Source organism: Elephantulus edwardii, unplaced genomic scaffold (genome assembly GCF_000299155.1).
Source record: "Elephantulus edwardii isolate Elephantulus edwardi_28Jun2011 unplaced genomic scaffold, EleEdw1.0 scaffold00095, whole genome shotgun sequence".
Taxonomy (NCBI): Eukaryota; Metazoa; Chordata; class Mammalia; order Macroscelidea; family Macroscelididae; genus Elephantulus; species Elephantulus edwardii.
The window spans coordinates 1,105,412-1,125,113 of NW_006399845.1; the positions used below are offsets into that span (position 1 = coordinate 1,105,412).

Sequence of the window (19,702 nt, forward strand, 5' to 3'; positions counted from 1 at the left end):
AGCCCCGCGTTTCACCAGCTACACTGAGTCTTGGAAACCACAGAGTGAAGCTTCTGCTGATGGAGGACCCCGAGAAGAAGCTCAACCCGAAGAACGACGGCAAACCCCGGAAAGTGCGCTTTAAAATCTCCTCCTCGTACAGTGGCCGAGTGCTGAAGCAGGTCTTTGAGGATGGGCAGGAATTAGAGTCGCCAAGGGAGGAATATCCTCATAGTTTTCTTCAAGAGTCCCTGGAACCAATGGATGGTGTGTATGGGTCTGGGGAAGCCCCCAAACCCCAACTGTACGCCCCAAAGCTGACTGCTCAGCGGATCAGCGTGTTCAGAGAGGGCAGCGCCTACACCCTGACAGGCAGCCAGCCTCTCTTTAACGATTACAAGATGAATGACCATAAGGTTGGTATTGCGCGTGGCATGTAAGCTTTAAGCATAGCACTTCCTAAAATGTGTGTCATTTTTGTTGTTAGCTGCCACGAAGTGGGCCCTGACTTTTGGCGACCTCGTGTGCACAATGCAAAGTAATGTTGTCCTTTGTATTTCTGCACCCATCCTCATGGTCAGATGGGAACCGGACCGTTCTGACCCAAAGGCCTGTCATTGGCTGGTTTGAGGAAGTGGATCACCAGGCCTTTATTCTCAACTACTTGTCATTGAATCTTCTGATTGATGACAACGCCATGTGTGCTTAGAGAAACACAAAAATGCTTTAGCTTTGTATCTTATACTTGTTCAGGTACCAACAAGAGCCAAAGATGCACCAAAAGGGGCTCTGATATCAGAGTAGTATTTGTGGGATGAGAATAAACGTATGTTTTGAGAAATTTTACAAAATGCTGTGAACGTATACCATCCAGGGTAATAAGTTGCTGTTGAGTTTTCCTCTGATTCTCATGGTATAGAAATAGAGGCGCAAAAGGTTTTGGGTTGACAGATCACAGTTTTAGAAAATTATGTAGCAATGAGTCATTTTGTTTCCTCAAAGAGCTAAACAAGTGTTTGAAGGCCTTCATTTTACTCCAGCCAATTATTCTACGACAGTTTATTCAGCTTGTGGTTTTTAACCTATCTCCCTCCTGCTGCTTGCTTTTAAAATATGTTTGTTTATTTATTTTGCCTTTCTACTGCTTATTTACATGAACTCGTAGAAGTCCTAGGAAGAATCAGTAAAAACCAAGTCAACCAGATGAAAGAAAATGTTACTTGGGAAAGATGTTAGATTTAATAATTAAATGGAAGCAAGTATATTATATGTGAATTATAATTATGCATCCTTCTCAATATCATGAATAATCAAAAGCCCATATATTATTTTAAGCTAGAAGAATCTGAAGAGCATGCACTGATTTCAAAATATAAATAGGAATTGGGTTTATGTGGTACTCTCAATGGACCCCTGAATGTCCTTTTTAAAAAAAATTAGATAAAATTATATAACATACTAGCTTACTGAAGAATAGCACACCACAATGTGCTCTCATCTTTAAAGTATGAATTTCAATAATTACTCTCCAATTACTTTTATTGTTAGTTTCCTAAGGGGGAGGACATATGGCTATTGCAGACAAATATATTGGCCTGAGAGGCATTGGTAAAGGTGTAATTATGGACATGTATACATTTATCAAAGATAATATCAAGAATCTCCTTTATATCTTTATCTTAAAGGGAACTGCTATTATAATCCACCCCCCCTTGCCCCCCATATTGGTAGACTGCCTTAGGCATTGCTAGTGTTCATTACATTTTATCTCAAGATGTCTTCACCACAACTTTGTGTTAAAAGACAAAGTATAGTCATTCTCATCTCACAGATGAAGATTTGGTGGTAAGCTGTTAAAAGACTTACCCAGTATTCCAGGGCCATTAAGTTCAGAATTGGAATAGGAATCTGGTCTTCTGGCTTTGAAGATGTTTTATCCTATGACCAGTTCCTTTTAGAGAATAAGTTTATTGCATAAGTGTCATGATGACAATAATAACAGCTACAATTTCTTGAATGTGGAGTACTTGGATGATCATGTATTGAGAGTATTTCCTTTCTTTAAAAAAAATATATATTTTATATTAGTTAGCTTACAAAGTTTGTATACATTTTATTTCACACTATTTTTCATTCACATTGTGTTTCATCCAATCATTTCCATGGGTTATGTTCTATAAAATTATTCACCATTGGACTATGCCCATCATTACCCTGTCTTTACAAGTCTCTGCTGGATCTTTCCCTTTTCCTTTACCTCCTCCCTCCACCTACCGAATTAGAGAGCATTCCTTTTTTTTTTTTTTTAACTATGTCTTTTTTGTTTGTTTCTTCAGAGTTTACGAAGCTGCTGTTCATGCAAACCATGGTAGACAACATTGGACTGCTTGGCCTTCCTAAATTGTATGTCAATTTTGACATTTATCTAATTGCCTAGTAAGGCATTGATCAGCAAAACTCTTATATAAAATCAGATAAACTAATCTGGAATTATGATCAGTTGGTCAAAATACAGTATCTAATTTACAGTACTTTTTCAATTTTAATTTTTTCATTGAATATGATTATACATTGTATTTAAGTCATTTACACTGTGCTTCACACATTTCTTCATTCACCTTGAGTTTCACAAAACCATTTATATGCATGTGCTTTCTAAAATGAATCACATTCCTCTTTGGTCTAGTGATCTTTGTGTTATTTTTTTTAGTTTTGTTGTTGTTGTTGTTGCCTGATTGAATGCTATGTGCTAATATTAGCCAACTTTATCAAACCTTGGCCAAATTTCATAGAATTCATCCCATTGGCATTAGGTTGTCAATGTGGTATTTATATACAATGAAGCAAATAAGACTTGGAGATCATAATTTTGCAATAGCTTACAATGTAAAGTACTCAAAACACATTGTCATAGAGTTGATTTAGACTCTTGCAAACCTGTAGGACAGAGGAGAGCTTCCCTATGTGATTTCTAAGACCGTAAATCTTTAGGGAATGTAGTCTGTACTACATTTTTCTCCCATGAGCTTGTGGGCTTGAATCACTGACCTTTCAGTTAGTAGCCAATTACTTAACTGCATCACCAATGCTCCTTGATTGTGAAATAACCTCTGTTAAACATTGACTGGGTCCCTAGGTGACGGAAACAGTTTGTACACAAATACCAATCTGTTGTCAAGAGAGGCCTGTCCTAGGAAAAAGGCACCATGCTGGGTGAGGAACAGAGGCTGACCCCCAGAGAGGAGGAGTGGCACAGGGACTCTTACAATGGGCTTGGACATAGCAGAGTTTGTGAGGATGGCACAGGAGAGAGCAGGGTTCCGCTCTGTTGTTCACAGGGTCACTATGGGTCATGGTCAAGTCCTCTCATGCTCACTCATGTGTAGCACCTTGCCAGGCAATAGGGAAGGAAGTGAAAAATGTCTGGCTACATCCTGGCTCAACCCTCTGCATCTTAAGCAAGTCCACGTCTAAGAAACCGAGGGTAGGACATTTCCTTTCAAAGTTTTCCAAAGATAGAAGGTTCCAGATCACCTTCAAGTGTGTTTAAGTTTCAGTCACCCTGACAGCCAAGTTGACTATGGTACCTAACAGCAACAACACAACTAACACAGAGGTTGAGAATTTGTTCCTAGTTATTAGTACCACAGAATTAAGACCTGGCCATCTGCTTCCGTAAAGATTACAGCCACAAGGCAAAGAAACAGAAACTCTGTAGAGTGGTTCTACTCTATATTGCAGGAGATTTCCATTAGTTGCAGTTGACTTGAAAATAGTGGGTTGGATTGGGTTTAATTATTGCCGTGGAGCCACATTGAGCCAGTCAGGAACAATATTAGGAGGAAGGGTTCATTCTGATGACAGACAAACCAGAACTTTGATGTCCATTTCTTCCCACTTACTTCTGAATATAAGCTTGTCAAGCCACTAAACCTTTCTAAGATTCTATGGCATCATCTCCAGCATGAGTGTATTAAATGCATGTAGTAAGAGATTATTTTAATAATTTAAAAGGTAATAAATTTAAAAATATAAATAACAACAACAGAGTTGATATTGTGCCTGGCACATTGTAAATGTCCAGTAAAGATTAGTGATTATTGTGATCATAATTATATTACTATGAAATAAATAAATGTGTATTGCACAGGGAATATCTGCAGTTAGGGACCTCTGGAAATTATTGAGGAGTAATGATGTCAGTTTGAAGGCTAAAGTGAGTCTGATTCAGACCATGGTCTTTCTGATCACTTATGCATCTGAGAGCTGGACAATGAATAGGGATGACAAAACAATTAATGCCTTTTAGTTGTATTGGAGAAGAGTACTGAATTTCCCATGGACTGCTAAAAGAACAAATAAATATGTCTTTTTTTAAAGGATGCAGCCATAGTGCTCTTTAGAGGCAAAAATGAACAGGCTTCACCTCACATACTTCATGAATGTTGCTAAAAGGGGCTATTCCTTGGAGAGGGACATGATGTTGGGAAGGATGGAGGTTGACAAAGGAGAATAAGCCCCTCAACCAGGTGGATTGGCATAGTAACTGCCACAGTGGGCTCTAGTGTGTCAGGAAGTGTATAGATGGTACAGGATAGGACAGAGTTCAGATCCACTGTTCATATGGTCGCTATGAGTTTTACTCGACTAGACGGCATCTAACAAGAAGAAATGCTTAGTCTTTTAAAAAATGTAGTTTATAGAGAAAGTCATTAAAAACAAACAAAATATTGCAAGGAATTGATATGGGTTGAGGTTTTACAAGGTTTATGGTAGAAGCAAAGAGAAAAGGAAAGAGGATAGTATGCACTGGACACCCACTTTATGCATATCAGGAAATTTAAACTTGATATCGATTGTATGTGCGTTTCATAAATTGGGAAAATGAAAGCTCCCGAGTTAATTAGACATAATTTGTATAACTTTTGAGCTCAGGCTTGTCTGGCACCAGAACCAGTTAGTTATGTTTCTAACAGCCAGTAGGAATTTGTGCAAATGAAAACAGAACATTTCAGTGGTATCAGAATACCCGTCTCCAGGCACATTACCAACACCACCACTCTAGCATTTACAAATGCTCACTCATGGATAGCACCCTGGCAGACAATAGGGAAGAAAATGAAAAAAAACCTCGCTCCATCCTGAACCTCTATAATGTAAGAGCAGGTGAGCCTCATGGGCAAGTGGGTGTAATCAGATAATGTGAACTTTAGTTACACCCAGGAGTTTCCTTAGACACAGGGAAGAACTTGGCTGTCAGGGTGACTGAAACTTAAACACACTTGAAGGTGATTTGGAACCCTCTATCTTTGGAAAATTTTGAAAAGAAATGCATTTCCCTAGGTTTCTTAGACGTGGACCTGCTTAAGAGGCAAAGGATCGAGGCAGGGGACTTCAGATTCTTCTAGCATGTGGAGAGTTTTGCCTTGAAATAACCAGCTCTAGATATGGAATAGCTCCCTAGTAACTGAACCTCTTTGGCCATCACTGGAAGTAGAAATGGAACCTTCCAAAAGTACCACCATCCTTATCTTCTGATGTTCAGAAACTGATAGTCCAGAGTGTGAAATAGGAATCCAGTGTGCATAAAACAATAGGCAATGGAAGCTGCCATCCGATCCCTTGATCAGAGGGAGAGAAAAGAAGGCCTGGTGGGAAGCCTCTGGCTTAATATATGATTATTGACATCTCCATGGGTATTTCACAGAACTGAAAATGAGTGGCTTAGTGGTAAAGAATTGTGGTGCCAACCCAAGGGCACGAAGTTCAAATCCACCAGCTGCTCTGCGGGTGGAAGATGGACAGTCTCCTCCCGTGTGATTTACTGCCTCTGAAAACTCGCTGGAGAGCCAGCTATGTGCTAGTTCTGACTTAACAGCACACAAGAATAACAATAAAAACCAAAAACCGCTGCCGTCAAGTTAATCCTGACTCGTCACAGAAACCTTTCTTCAGGTTTCTGAGCCTGTAAAACTTGGTGAGAAGAAACTTTGCTTCTTTATCCCACAGAACAGCTGGTGGGTTTGAACCACTGAACTTCAGGTTAGCAGCCTAACACATAATGTATTATGCCCCTACAGCTCTTTATTTCATGGAAGGCAACCAAAATACTGAAGATCTGTTCAAACCCGGAGGTCTTAATGGAATGCACAAGTACTTTACAAAGGACTGCTTATCTGTACCATCCAAATAGATTTACATAGGCCTTCAATATAGGTTTATAATATACTAGAAAGAGTTCTGGTGGCACAGCAGGTGTATGCCAGTGGCTAACTGAAGAGTTGATGGTTCAGTCTCACCCAGTAGTTCTGTTGGGAGGAAGATGACAGCCCTGTGCAGGCACTCTGACTCTGTGACACTTCGGAACAGCAACAGTCGCCATATGCAGTTCCATAAGCAGGGAAAATACCCTGCATGCTAATGTATAGCATGGTGTATGTGTGAGTATGACTGACAAACATTTAAAAGATAATGACAGCAATAACAATATCTACCTTTTTCATGGAATCTTCAGATTTTGCAAACTTGATTTTATATATTTTTTTAAAGCATCTGCATCCCCAGAAGGCAATACAGTTTGTTCAGGGAGAAGAGTCAAAATATTTAACACCCGAGATGGAGGGCCCTATCAGTGGGAAAGCTGGCAGAGTGCTGGGCAGGATTCTGAGAAGTGGGCTTACAAACATTCAGTCTTAATTACTGGGAGGCACAGGTGGTTAAGTACTCAGCTACTAACCAAAAGATCTGTGGTTTGAACCCACCTAGAGATGCCTTGTGGGGGTGGGGGAGTGGAGGGTGTGCCTGGTTATCTGTTTCCAAAAGTCACAGTCATGAAAACGCTGTGGAGTGCAGTACCAGTCTGCAGCACGCTGGGTTGCCATCAGTTAGAAGTAGATGGTTTGGTTTTTGGTTTGAGGGATGGTAGACACTCTGTTATAGAAGTCTAGGGTAACAGATTTGGAAGCAGGAGTTGCATCCACTTCCTAAACAACATGTCTCTGGAAACTCTATGGACTTTGGGAAATGATGATAGTTTTAGAAAGGCTTCAGGTCTTTGCTCATAGGGTCACTATGAGTCGTGCTTAACTTGACAGCAATCAATAACAACAAGAGAGGGTAACAGAAAGGTGCTCCATATCAACCAGTATGGGAAGAATTAGTTGAAGTGTTGTGGTACCTACAGCCATTTGTAGACGTGCAAACAGAAGTGCTGAAGGATTGTTATGTCTCACAATAGGCAATCAGAGCTTTGAGATCTAATGTAGTTTTCCTCAAAGTTGTGCTAACGCTGTAAAAATATTGGTTCATGGTCAGGCAATCCTTAATCATTTATTGCCCATGCTTCTCTACTGTATCATAGGACTCCTTACATGTATTTTGTCAATATATAAAACGATTTAATAACACATGATATATCCACACAAAGGAATAATTATTAATAATAATGCTTTAGAAGGATGTTTATAAACACAAAAATGTTCTATTATATGCATAATTAAAATGACAAATTATGAAAGAATATATATCCCTCACATAATTTTAAGTATGTATAATAATTTTTAATGCAGGCTATACACATGGACTTCACCCAATGGGATGTACAGTAATCAGATTAATTACATTTATGGAAGGAGAAGTTTGCTATCAGCAGTAAAACTAGGCCAGATGCTGACTGTGTAACAGACCATCAACTGTTCAAATTAAAATAAAAGACGGTTAAATCATATACACAGGAATCAAAATTTGACCTTGAGTCTATCTTTCATGAATTTAAAAACCAACCCAGGAATAGGTTTGAGGCCTTGAACACTAATAAAAGAAGACCAGATAAGCTATGGGAAGATATCAAGAATATCGTTCATGGAGAATGCAAAAACTCAGTACTAAGATGGAAGAAGAAGAAGAAAAGACCAAAATGGATGCCAGAAGAGACTCTGAATACTGCTCTAGAGCTTTAAGACGCAAAAGCAAAGGGACGAAATCAAGAGTTTAAGGAACTGAATAGATTTCAAAGTACTACTGAGAAAGGCAAGGCAAAATATTATAATGAAATGTGTAACAAGCTGGAATCAGAAAATCAAAAGGGGTGTAGTCGCTCAGCATTTTTTAAGCTGAAATAACTAAAGAATAAATTCAAGCCACTTGTCGCAATACTTAAAGATGCTATGGGCCGAATACTGACTTATTCCAGAAGTATTAAAAAAAAACATATGGAAGGAGTATACAGAGTCATTGTACCAAAAAGAATTGGCTGACACAGAAGAATTTCAAGAAACAACATATAATCAAGAGGTAATGATGATGATGAAGGGGGAAGTTCAGGCTACTCTGAAGGAGTTGGCAAAAAATAAAGCCCCAGGAATTGATGGAATACCAATTGACATATTTCAGCAAACAGATGCTGCCCTGCATGTGCTCACCAAGTTGTGCCAAGAAATCTGGGGGACAACTACTTGATCAACTGATTGGAAGAGATCCATAGTTATTCCCATTCCAAAAAAAATGTGACCCAACAGAGTGTGGAAATTATTGAAAAATATCACTAATATCACACATTATCAAAATCCTGCTGATGATTATCCAGAGAAGACTTGAACAGCACACTGACAAAGAGCTACAGAGAAATACAGGCTGGGTTTAGAAGAGGTCGTGGCACTAAGGACATTTTTTTCTCTCTTCTGTTTTATTCTTTCTTACTGCTTTTATTTTTTTTTCTACTAGAAATTATGGTACATTCACACAATGGAATACTATGCAGTACACAGGAGCAATAACTTTGTAAATTATTACCTAACTTGGGAGGGACTGGAGAGCATTATGCTGAGTGAACTCAGTCCCACAAGGATAAATATTATATAAAACCATTATTGTAGAATGAGTATAAGGATCCAGAAAGGGTGGGAGAGGCTGGAATCAGAGGGGATGTGGATGTGCGGGGGGAGGGGGAGATTAATCATTGGGTTGTACAATTTTGTGGGTGGGGGGGTGAAGGAAATTGAAAGAATTTGATCAAATTTGTATTCAAGTTTTGTAAATAAACTAGAGACATTATTGCCAATGTCAGATGGATCTTGGCAGAAAGCAGAGTACCAGAAGAATGCCTATCTGTGTTTCATTGACTATGCAAAGGCTTTTGCCTGTGTGGATCACAATAAATTGTAGCTAACCTTGAGGAAAATGGGAATTTCAGAACACTTGATTGGGCTTATAAGAAAGCTATATATACTTGGACCAATATGCATTCCTCAGGACAGAGCAAGGAAACACTGCATGGTTCAAAATCAGGAAAGTAGTGTGTCAGGAATGCATCCTGTCCCAGTACCTTTTCAATCTGTTTGTACAACAGATCATTTGAGAAGCAGGGCTTTATGAGCAGGAGTGTGGCATCAAGATGGAGGGAGACTCATCAACAATAGACGATATGCAGATGACACAACCTTGTTTGCTGAAACTGAAGAAGACCTGAAACACTTGCTGCAAAAGGTCAAGGATTGTAGCCTTCAATATGGATTGAAGCTCAACATGAATAAGACAAAGATTCTCACCCCTGGGACAATTGGCAGCACATATTAGATGAAGAAGAGATTGAGATTTTTAGCATTTATAGCTAGCTTGGATCCACAATCAACACTCTTAACACCAGCAGTCAGGAAATCAAAAGACGAATTGCATTGGGAAAATCTGTTGTCAGAGACCTCTACAGAGTGCTGAAGAGCAATGATGGCAGTCTAGATTCAAAGGTGCACCTAATCCAGGCCATAGTCTTCCCAATTACTTGTTATGTTTCAAAGAGTTGGACAATGACTAAGCATGAAAGAAGAAGAATAGATTTCTTTGAGCTATAGTGCTGGAGAAGAGTCTTGAACATACCATGGACTGCCAAGAAAACAAATAGGTCCTTCTTGGAGAGGGTGAAACCAAGGCTCTCCTTTTTGGCTAGGATCTTGAAGCTCTGCCTCACTTACTTGGGGCATATGGCCAGGAGAGACCAGTCCTTGGAGAAGGACATCGTGCTCAGAAGGGTGGACAGACAGCGCAGGAGAGGGAAACCCTGGATGAGATGGATTGATACAGTAACTGAGGCAACGGGGACTGGTGTGTCGGAGTTAGTGAGACTGGCTCAGGGCAGGGAAGGGTTCAGAGCTGCAGTACGCACGGTCGCTATACATTGCAGGCAGCCCAATGGCACTTAACAAGTACAACATGCTATGACAGATTGGGAAGCAGGAGTGGCATCCACTTCCTAAATAACATGCTTACTGAAACTCAGTGAACTTTGATAAATGTCGATAGTTGTAGAGGGGCGTCAGGCCTTTTGTTCATAGGGTCATGAGGAGTTGTGCTCGAATCAAGGCAATCAACAACATTAAAAAGACTTTTGTTCTTTGCAATCCTATATGTTTTTGGAGGAAAAAAAGAAAAGTTTGTGATAGTTCAGGGTAAAATCAGTTGTGTTTGAGTCAATTGTGCTCATGCTGATGCCTGTTTGTCAAGCTGAATGTGAACCATGGTTGCCACCTTCAGAAGAGGCTCATCAGGGCTTTCTGCTGGGATACCACTCAGTAGGCCTGGACCACCCTCTTTCTGTTAGTAGTCAAGCACTAACTAAAGGGAATATGTTAAGAATTTTGTCGTTAGAATGAGACAGACTTGGGTTCACATCTCAGCCACAAATAAGAAATAAATTTAATTACTTGATCAAGCACTTAACCCCATGGGGACAGTTTCTTATCTTGCTGGTGAAACCGTTAAGCCCGAAGGTGCTAACGGAGAAATCTGCAGCTTAGTCTATTCAGAGGATCCATGGAAAAAAAGACCTGGTGATCTACTCCCATAAAATTATAATCTAGAAAACATTCTACTCTGTCACATGGGGGCTCTGGGAGTTAAAATCAAGAGCACCAGACTCAGTATTCTTCTCCAGGACCACAACTCAAAGACATCAATTCTTCTTCTGTGATCTCATTTCATTGTCCAGCTCTCAGATGCAGAGCAAATGACTGAGAAGACCGTAGTCTGAATCAGGTACACTCCATTATAAGAACAAGTTTAAACAGGGAGCTCATGGTCTGAATCAGCACACTCTATTATAATGTTTTGCTTTGTCTTCTTGAGCTGCCTTTTGAAATCTTCTGTTCATCTCTCTTACTTTGGCACCCTTTCACTGAATATCCCATGGACTGCCAAAAGAACAAACAGATATGTCTTAGAAAGAGTGCCTTCAGAGTGCTTCTTAAATGTTGGGATGGTGGTGAATTTCATATCACATACTTTGAACATGTTGTTAGGAAGGGCTATTCCTTGGAAAAGGATATTGTGCTTGGACATGTAGAGGGTCAATGACAAAGAGAATGACCTTTAAAAAGATGGGTTGACACAGTGACTACAGAAATGGGTACAAGTGTGTCAATGGTGAGGATGGCACAGATCGGGACAGGGTTTAGATCTGTTGTTCGTAGGGTCAGTATGAATCGGACTTTGGCTCTGTGGCACCTAACAACAGCAGTAAATTATCCAACAGATAGAAACCATTTAATTAGGCATTTTAACTAATAAAAGGCAAAAAATATTTTTATATGATTAAAAAAACCAACACCAGTCTCTAGGGTTTTTGTAGGAATTCAGTGAATTCATGTTTGTAAAATACTTAGCACCACATCTAACACACAAATAGTGCTCAAAAGATTTGCTGGTATTAGTCAGGGAGCCGTGGTGGCATAGTCTCTTGGGAGCTGACTGTTAACCTAAAGGCTATGCCTTTCTGGTGGTTAGAAGCCATCAAAGTGGAGAAAGAGAAGCAATCTTCTCCAATTTACAATCAACTCAATTTACAGCCTTGGAGATGCAAAGGGATGTCAGCTCTGAGTCTATTCTGACTTGACAACAATAAAATGGCAATAAGGCTCCCTAACTAATAGTAGTGAATTTTTCGAGCACTATTTGTAATATAGATCTGGTGCTAAGACATTATGCTTATGCACAGAAATTGTTTTGCAGAGGTATTTACAACAAAAGGGTTTGCTTTGCATTTATGAAACATTCAATGGGTCTAGTCCTAGATCAGCTTATATGGTATATTGCTATGAATGAATCATCGAGTCAGAACCAACCATAGCCAATCCTCCAGTGGGTTTTCAGAGGCAATAAACTGTGTGGGAGGAGACTGTCCTTTCTCGGAGAGCAACTGGTGGATTTGAACCTTGTTCCTTAAGGTTGGCAACATAGCTCCTTACCACTAGACTAAGAAATCTGAACCTTATCCTCTAAATTTCTACACTCTATCTACATGCTGAGTTCAGTTTTAGTTGCTTGCCATCAACAGGGAGAAGGAAACTGGCTTTTTGTCTTTCAGAGCGAGGGAACAAATCATACAATGAACTGTAGCCGTGAGGTGTCATGAGCTCACGGGTTCTGGATGATAGAAGTTCCTTGCTTGCCTGTTTACTGGGATATTAAGCAAACAGATTCTGCTTTGGTGATTGGTAGCAAAGGTTTCATGCTCAATTTCTATTTCTCTAGCCCCCACCCATCATAGATTTTGGGAAGATAATCATCTACACGAATAATCTGAAAATCATTCGCACCCCAATGGATAAGAGAGACTTCATGAGGAAAATTCTGCAGAAGGAAGAGGAGGCTGAGGAACAATCTCTGATGAACAAAGAAGAAACCTATGGAAACAGAGACCAGACTGATGGGCCTTTGCCAGAGACGGAAAGCAGGTTCCCCCATAACCAGTATACACAGGTGTGTCCTAGCGGCCTCAGAACCCCACCCAAGCTGGCCGGCAGTGGTGGCCTCCAGATGGTTTGGGTTGTGTAGGCCGTAAGTAAAATAGTTTGACTATAAATACTTTTCATGTCTAGATGTTAAAGATGTGGAAATGTAAGGTTTGTTGCATTTAGTGATACATTAACAATAGAGGTTGTAAAGTCCATCCTGCAAGGACTCATAATTTAAAATTTTCATGACGTATTTTATTTTTGTTATTGTCACTCGCCAGCTACTTCATGGGAGAAGGATAGGAAATCTCTTGCCGTGTGATTAAACTTCCTCTGAAAACCAACTGGAAGGTCAGCTACGAGTTGATTTTGACTCAATGGCATATGACAAAATTGAGAACACACACAGCAAAACACATACCAATGCAACTATTCCTCCGTGTATAATTTAGTAACGTTGATTACATTCTTGGAGTTGTCCAATCATTTGCATCCTCTTTTTCTGAGTTATTCCTCCCCAATAACATTTACTCACTTGCAGCTAAGTTTCCCATCTAGTATTTTGAGATGCTCTTGTCAATTTGATCCCATATGGGCCGATCTTAGAAGCACGCAAGTGCTCAAGGAAGACGTTCTTTCCTGATTATTTTAAGGTATTGTTGGGTTTTAAGAAGACTTCAGGGATATTTGTCTTTAAGTTTTAGGGCTTAAAACTGATCTTGAGCCTATTTTAAACTTATTTACTGATTTCTTTTTTTTTCTTTTCTTTTTTTCTTTTGGCTGAGTACAGTGTACTTTATTGATGGTACATGACAAGATGGGCTCGCCAAGGCCCTCCCCTTTCTCAGGGGGATTTGATGGAAACTTGTGTCAAGGGTGTGAGATTCTCAGTGTGTGGGAGGATCAAGTTGGGGCAAGGACTCCCCAGCAGCTGAGGGTCTCTCTCTCTCTCTTCTAGTGCTATTGCTGGGGCTGGTGGTCCAAGGGGATCTTATTCTTTGGAGGCCATGTGAACCATCAGGTCGACCACCCGGTTGCTGTAGCCAAATTCATTGTCATACCAGTAAATGAGTTTGACAAAGTGGTCGTTCAGGGCAATGCCAGCCCCAGCATCAAAGGTGGAAGAATGGGTTACTAATTTCTTTTGAGAGCTGTTGTTTATGGATTTAATATTGCACCGTCACTTATGGACAGTTTTAGAAGTGGAGAGATAAGAGAAATAAATACAAAGCAAGCTCAGGGCCCGTACCTTATGAAACCTTGGTGGCTTAGTAGGTTAAGTATTGGGCTGAAACCCAAAAGGTCAGCAGTTTGAACCCACCAACCACCCTGAGGGAGAACAATGAGGCAGTCTGCTCTGGTTAAGATGTGTAGATGTGTAGCCTAAAAAAAAAAAAAAGATGTGTAGCCTCAGAAGCCTGATGGAGCATTTCCATAGGTTAGACTTAACCCCAAGGCAGTTAGTTTGTTTTTGGAGCTTGCCTTTCATTTATATGTTTACTTATAATTCTATTTTCAGTGTTATTTTCAACCTATACTTTCCTTGAAGGAAAGAAAGGCACACAGCTGTTTTTAAGGTTTTGTCTTGGCTTAAATGAAGTAGTATCCTTTGTAACACGCACCTTGACCCACCTGGCACAAGTAACACATTATGCTGAAAATGAGTAAGCAAGTGGGCGCATCGCCATCAATCCCAGAGAGTTATCCCTGAACATTCACACTATTCCTGACGTCCTTAAGTCCTGCATTTGTCCAGTTACCACCTCCTGGTCTAGTGAGGGCACCAGTGTCAACTAGTGTGCTAAGTTAGTGTACCAATTTCTTTCTAAAATAGTATTGCAGCTTAATTTCTACCTTGTTTTTAGATAAAAATAAATGTAAATACAAGTTCTCGTGTTTCCCCCGCTATAGACCCCAGAGGGGTGTGTGCCCCACCATGGAAACCATGTCTGTTAGTTCATAGTGCAGGAGGTGGGGATGGAGGAAGCAATTTTGATGGTTTTAAGAACTTAAAAGCATGAATTTCTTAAGAAATGAAGAGCTTGGGGTTGTTTTGTTGTGTTGATCACCCTCTCCTCTGTATGCTGTTTTTTGAGGGGATTTAAAGATTTCTGTGGGACTCACTTTAATTTCCATGAAATTATGGACATGGCAACATTAGCATAAGGTTCCCTTGCACTTGAGAGATGTCCCCATCTTGGAAGTTCATGGCTTGATGTTGAGTGTGAGTGAGTCTTAAGAGAAGGACCACACTTCTATTAGGTCATCTTTCTCATTTCTTGAATCCACCTGGTTCTTGACAACTTCTCTAGAATCCTCTCTCAGCCTCCCTCCCTCTACTTGGTTTTACCTCTACTGCAACACCAATAACTTGAATCTGAGAAATCAGCTCTTGCAGGTCTTCTCACAGAGCAGACTCGCGTCTATTATCTGACCTCATCCTTGAAAATATTTTTGAAACACAAATCTAGTTTTATACTATCTTTGACAATCTTCCCCACTCCTTACTTTAATGGCCTTTCATTGCTTAGGATAAAGCCAAATACCTTGTTCTATTGAAATGTTGGCCACTGTTGACCCTTCCAGACACACCTTACTTCCCTCTCTGTTCTGGGCACTCTGCCCATTTACCTGTTTTTTTATGTTCATTTTGCCCTTTCCTGATAAGGACAAAAGCATTTCTGCTCAGAACGCTCCCCACATTGTCCTCCTTCTTCCCTCCAGCCCTTCATGTCACAGAGAGTTTTAGTTTTGGTTTTGTTTTTTCCCCCCACTATGACTCAGTCTCTGTGAGGACATATGCCATGTTTGTGTTAGAGGTAACATTGTACTATCAGTATAATGGACATATAATAGGCACCCACAGTATTAATTAAATACTTGTAGAAAGGATTTTGGAATTTGGGACCGAAGAATTCCTGGTAAGGATTGTCTGCTCTTGCTTTCTCTTGTCTTCTACAAAGCATCCTTAAGAACCTAGAAAAGCAGCAGGCAGAGGACATTTTGATCCAAAATGTTGTTTTTCCACTCTAAAAAAAAAATAAATAAAAATCTTTAATTCTGCTATTTCTTATGCCACACTGAAACGTCTATCAACATATCTTTTTAGATGAGGAGCAGACATAATGAAATGCAGGTCACACTGCGGACCTGAATGAAAAGCAACAGCAGATACAACATGACAATTACCTTTAAATTCAATTTGGAGGTAATCTGTTCGTTTTTGCTGTACTGCTGTAAACCAGGACAGGAGTGCGCAGCCGAAGGTGGCCGTGAAAGGTTTTACTTCACATGCCTGCCCTTTGAACTCTACTTTAAATTGCTATTTGTTTGCCCAATCCCTCATGCAGTAAATGCCCAGACAAGTTTTATTTTGAAAGTGAGGGTCAGAGAACATCAAGGAGCTCCTTCTGACCAGGAGGCTCTTTGTTTTGTTAGATGGAGCAGGGAAGCAGTGGGAACTTTGATGAAAGAGCAGGCAAGGCTTAAAGCGCAGCCCGTGCTTGAATCTCTGTATTAACTATAGAAGAAAAGGAGAGGGACCACTGAATGGTGCCACAGTGAAACATGGAAAGGGAAGAAAACCTGGCTCTGTGCTCAGTGGATTTCATCTGGGCCTCTTCCTGCATTAAGTGATCTCAGAGTAACAACTGTTAGTAACATAGTAAGGATAACTGCTGCTTACTGAGGGCTCATCAAGAGTAGATATCAGCCCATTTAATCATCTAAGGGACCCTGTGAGGTCAACGTGATTAACAAGCCCATTCTTCAATTGAAGGAACTGAAGCTCGTAGAGGTTAGATAAATTCCTAGAAGTCACTAGAACCTGTACTGAAACTCAGTTTTATCTAACTACCAGCCCCATGATCATAACTATTCTGCTGTGTAGTTTCTAGATTGGTGCTAGCTACTATCTTTAGGGTTTCACAAATCCTTGAATATGCAAATACAGCTAAATCTCTGCCTGCTGGTAAGAGAGCTGGTAAGAGGTGGGTTGAGTGGGAGAGCCTGGTGGATGAATTCACAGGGAGTTGCTCTGCTAACCCCAACTGTCTCGGTCAATGGCTCCACAGGAGGAAGATGGGCAGTCTCCTCTCATGATTGGCTCTGAGCATGCTGGAGGGTCAGTTATGATTCTGTCCCAACTCCACAGCAATGAGTTTAAAGGTTTTTGTGGGGATTTTTTTGTTGTTATTTTTTTCAGATTATATTCTAGAACATAAGCTATGTGCTACAACTATGTTCATGTCCTTCTCAATGAGATTTTTTTCCCCCCTTGTTGTGTACCATCAAATCAGATCCAACTGGGACAGGAGTAGATTGCCCCTCTTTCTTCAGTAGAGCATCTGGTGGATTTAAACCGTGTGCCTTTGGGATTGCAGCACAGCTTCTTGCCGCAAAGAGCTTTTTTTTAAGTCATATTGATCTTGGATGTCCCGAGACTATGCCATGCCTGTGTTGTATAGACTTGTTGCCACAGAGACAGTTCTAACTCATCATGGCCTTTAAGATAGAGTAGAACTGTCTGGTGAGAGTTTTATTACAGTCAAGGCTGTAGCCTTTATGCAGTAGACTGTCACATCTTCCCCTTTGAGTTGGCTAGTGGTTAACAGTTTTGGTTAGCAGTTAAGCACTTTAGCCACTACACTTACAACACTCCTTTATTGAGTTAGTTGAGTGATTAAAAAAAGTCCTATTGAGAGTGAGTGTTTGAAGGAAAGGTGAAAATCCAGGACAAGAATGGACATTGCAGTGAAACCACATGAGAAGGTCTACACTCATTCTCTGCAGGAGGCTCATCAGATAATTTAATTAACAATTTAATGTATCCTCCAGTATCTTTTGCAATTGAGAATTTGAGGCACTTGTGTACCATTATGTGAGAATTTTACTGTACTTTCTTGGCAATACTGAATTATATTACAAACATTTCACCGGGAGCAAGTACAAAACATGAAATATAATGGATCTGGCAGCAAAATGGACTGTGGCAATATTTTGAAAAGAATATTTTGGCAAATATATTTATTTTTGAATACTGTAAGGGAAGAAAACATTAAAATATGTCAGTGATCAATGAAATATTAGCAAAAGTTTACATAGACATGATTTGAGTTTTTGCCAGCTGGGAAATCACTTTCATTCCCTAAATCTAGAATAAATAAAAAATGTAATACTTCTTTGGCGCTCTGCCGCCTGATGGAGTTATTTTCAGAAGGCATGCCTCCGTTTTCAGAGATAGTTTTTATTCTTAGGTTGTAAAAGAAAGCTATTTTGGCTGGAGGAGTCACCCAGTGGATTTCAGCTGTCTTTTTAGTTCTAAAATTTAAGAACAGGAAAAACTCTGCAGACAGCACTGACTCTGCAGACATCATTGTTTTGTTTGTTTACACATTCAGCTAATATGCGAACAAGATCTGTAGTGCCAGGTACTGTGCTTAATGACAGGGAAGCGATGGTGCATAGGCACTTGTCCAGAGAGCTTCCTGTCTTGTCAGTAGGAGCTTTCAGTAGACAACCACACTCACCAAGGAGGTGGCCCCTGGGCCAGAAAGGCCTTCTGCCAGGCTGATATCTGAGAAAATAAACTCTAGCCGGGTCAGGAGCCGGTAGAGGTTGTTGGAGACCAGGTATAGAGAGGCTTAAGGGCAAGAGTCAGATGAAAGAAGTGCCTGAAGATTTGAATCCATTTAGGACATTGGATTTTATCTTGAGGCTTTATCTGGAGGGCAAGCATTTATTAAAGAGTCTGTTGGAGTGAGTTCATTCATGTGCTTATTCAACAAATGTTTCTTGAGTGCCTTCTATGTGCCAGGCACTTAATGAAATTGGCTCAGTGGACAGAACATCCTGGAAGACCAGAGCACCAAGCTGAATCCAGACCAGAGTTGGTGAGTGTGGACTACTAGGGGTTTGCTTATGCAGATGGAATAAAAGGGATATATACTTTGGAGGTGAAATGGACAGTCTGGGTGCTAGATGATTCTGCTATTGAACTGGCATAGCCAGATTTCTTAGAAAGTATAATCTATCAGCAGTGTGTTGTTGTTGTTGTGTACCATAAAGTCAGAACCAACCCATAGCTGGTTTTAGAGACAGTTAATTGCACAGAAAAGATTGCCTATCTTTCTGTGTACCTTTGGGCCAGGATTGCAGTACAGCTTCTGGCCAGTGCATCACCAGAGCACTATAAACATTACCAATTTCCTTGAAGTATTTTACAGGACAAGCAAAACAATAGTTGAGGGATGTTTTCTGCAGGCCGGAAGTGGAGGACTAGAAAAATTATTGTTAAGGCTTAGAAGTCATGTGACTTAGGGAAAGCCTATCATATACCAACTAGTTATATTACAGTATTTATTTACATCTCTCAGTATTCCAGAATTCCAGGGAAGTCTTATTTTTTCCTTTAAAAAATTTTTTTAATATTGGTTTGCATACAAAATTCATACACTTTGTTTTTTCATACACATTCTGTTTCACATTCCTTCATTCATATTGTGTTTCATACAATTCTCCCCACACACTCTGTATTATAAAATTAATTGTCATTGATCTATGCTCACTATCCCCCTGTCTTGTCAGGTTCCCACTAGATCTATCCAAATTCCTTCATCACCTCCCTCTGCCCACCAAACTCTGTGACTTTGTTATTCCATCCTATCTACCCTCATTTATCCGTATCTTACTAGATATCCTTCTGTTTTTACAATAATAGTCTTATGTAGTATTTGTCCTTATATGACTGAGTTAATCTACTCAGCATAATGCTCTCTAGCCTCTCCCATGTTTTATAGTTGTTGTTGCTGTTGTTGTTAAGTGTCGTCTAGTAGTAGACCTGACCACTTGTATAACTTTCGTCGATTCTCCACATTCATAGAGTTTCCGGAGGCAAGCCATTTCAAAAGTGGGGGTAAGACTGAGAAAAACTGGATGAAATATGTTTATGGCATTGAAGTCTATGGGGGAGAGAATAGTCTAAAAGTATTATATTTTAGGGC

The 19,702-nt window shown here is 40.0% G+C and overlaps 1 protein-coding gene across 1 annotated transcript in view; it reads left to right on the forward strand.

Annotated features, from left to right (window-relative positions):
- The first annotated feature begins 59 nt into the window (after window positions 1-59).
- The window catches only part of GRXCR2 (glutaredoxin, cysteine rich 2), a 22,247-nt gene continuing 2,604 nt past the window's right edge, over window positions 60-19,702 (forward strand). The window contains exons 1-2 of the mRNA XM_006891106.1: window positions 60-395; window positions 12,499-12,726. Coding sequence (XP_006891168.1) covers window positions 60-395; window positions 12,499-12,726 — 564 coding nt within the window. The remainder of the gene's footprint in view (window positions 396-12,498; window positions 12,727-19,702) is intronic.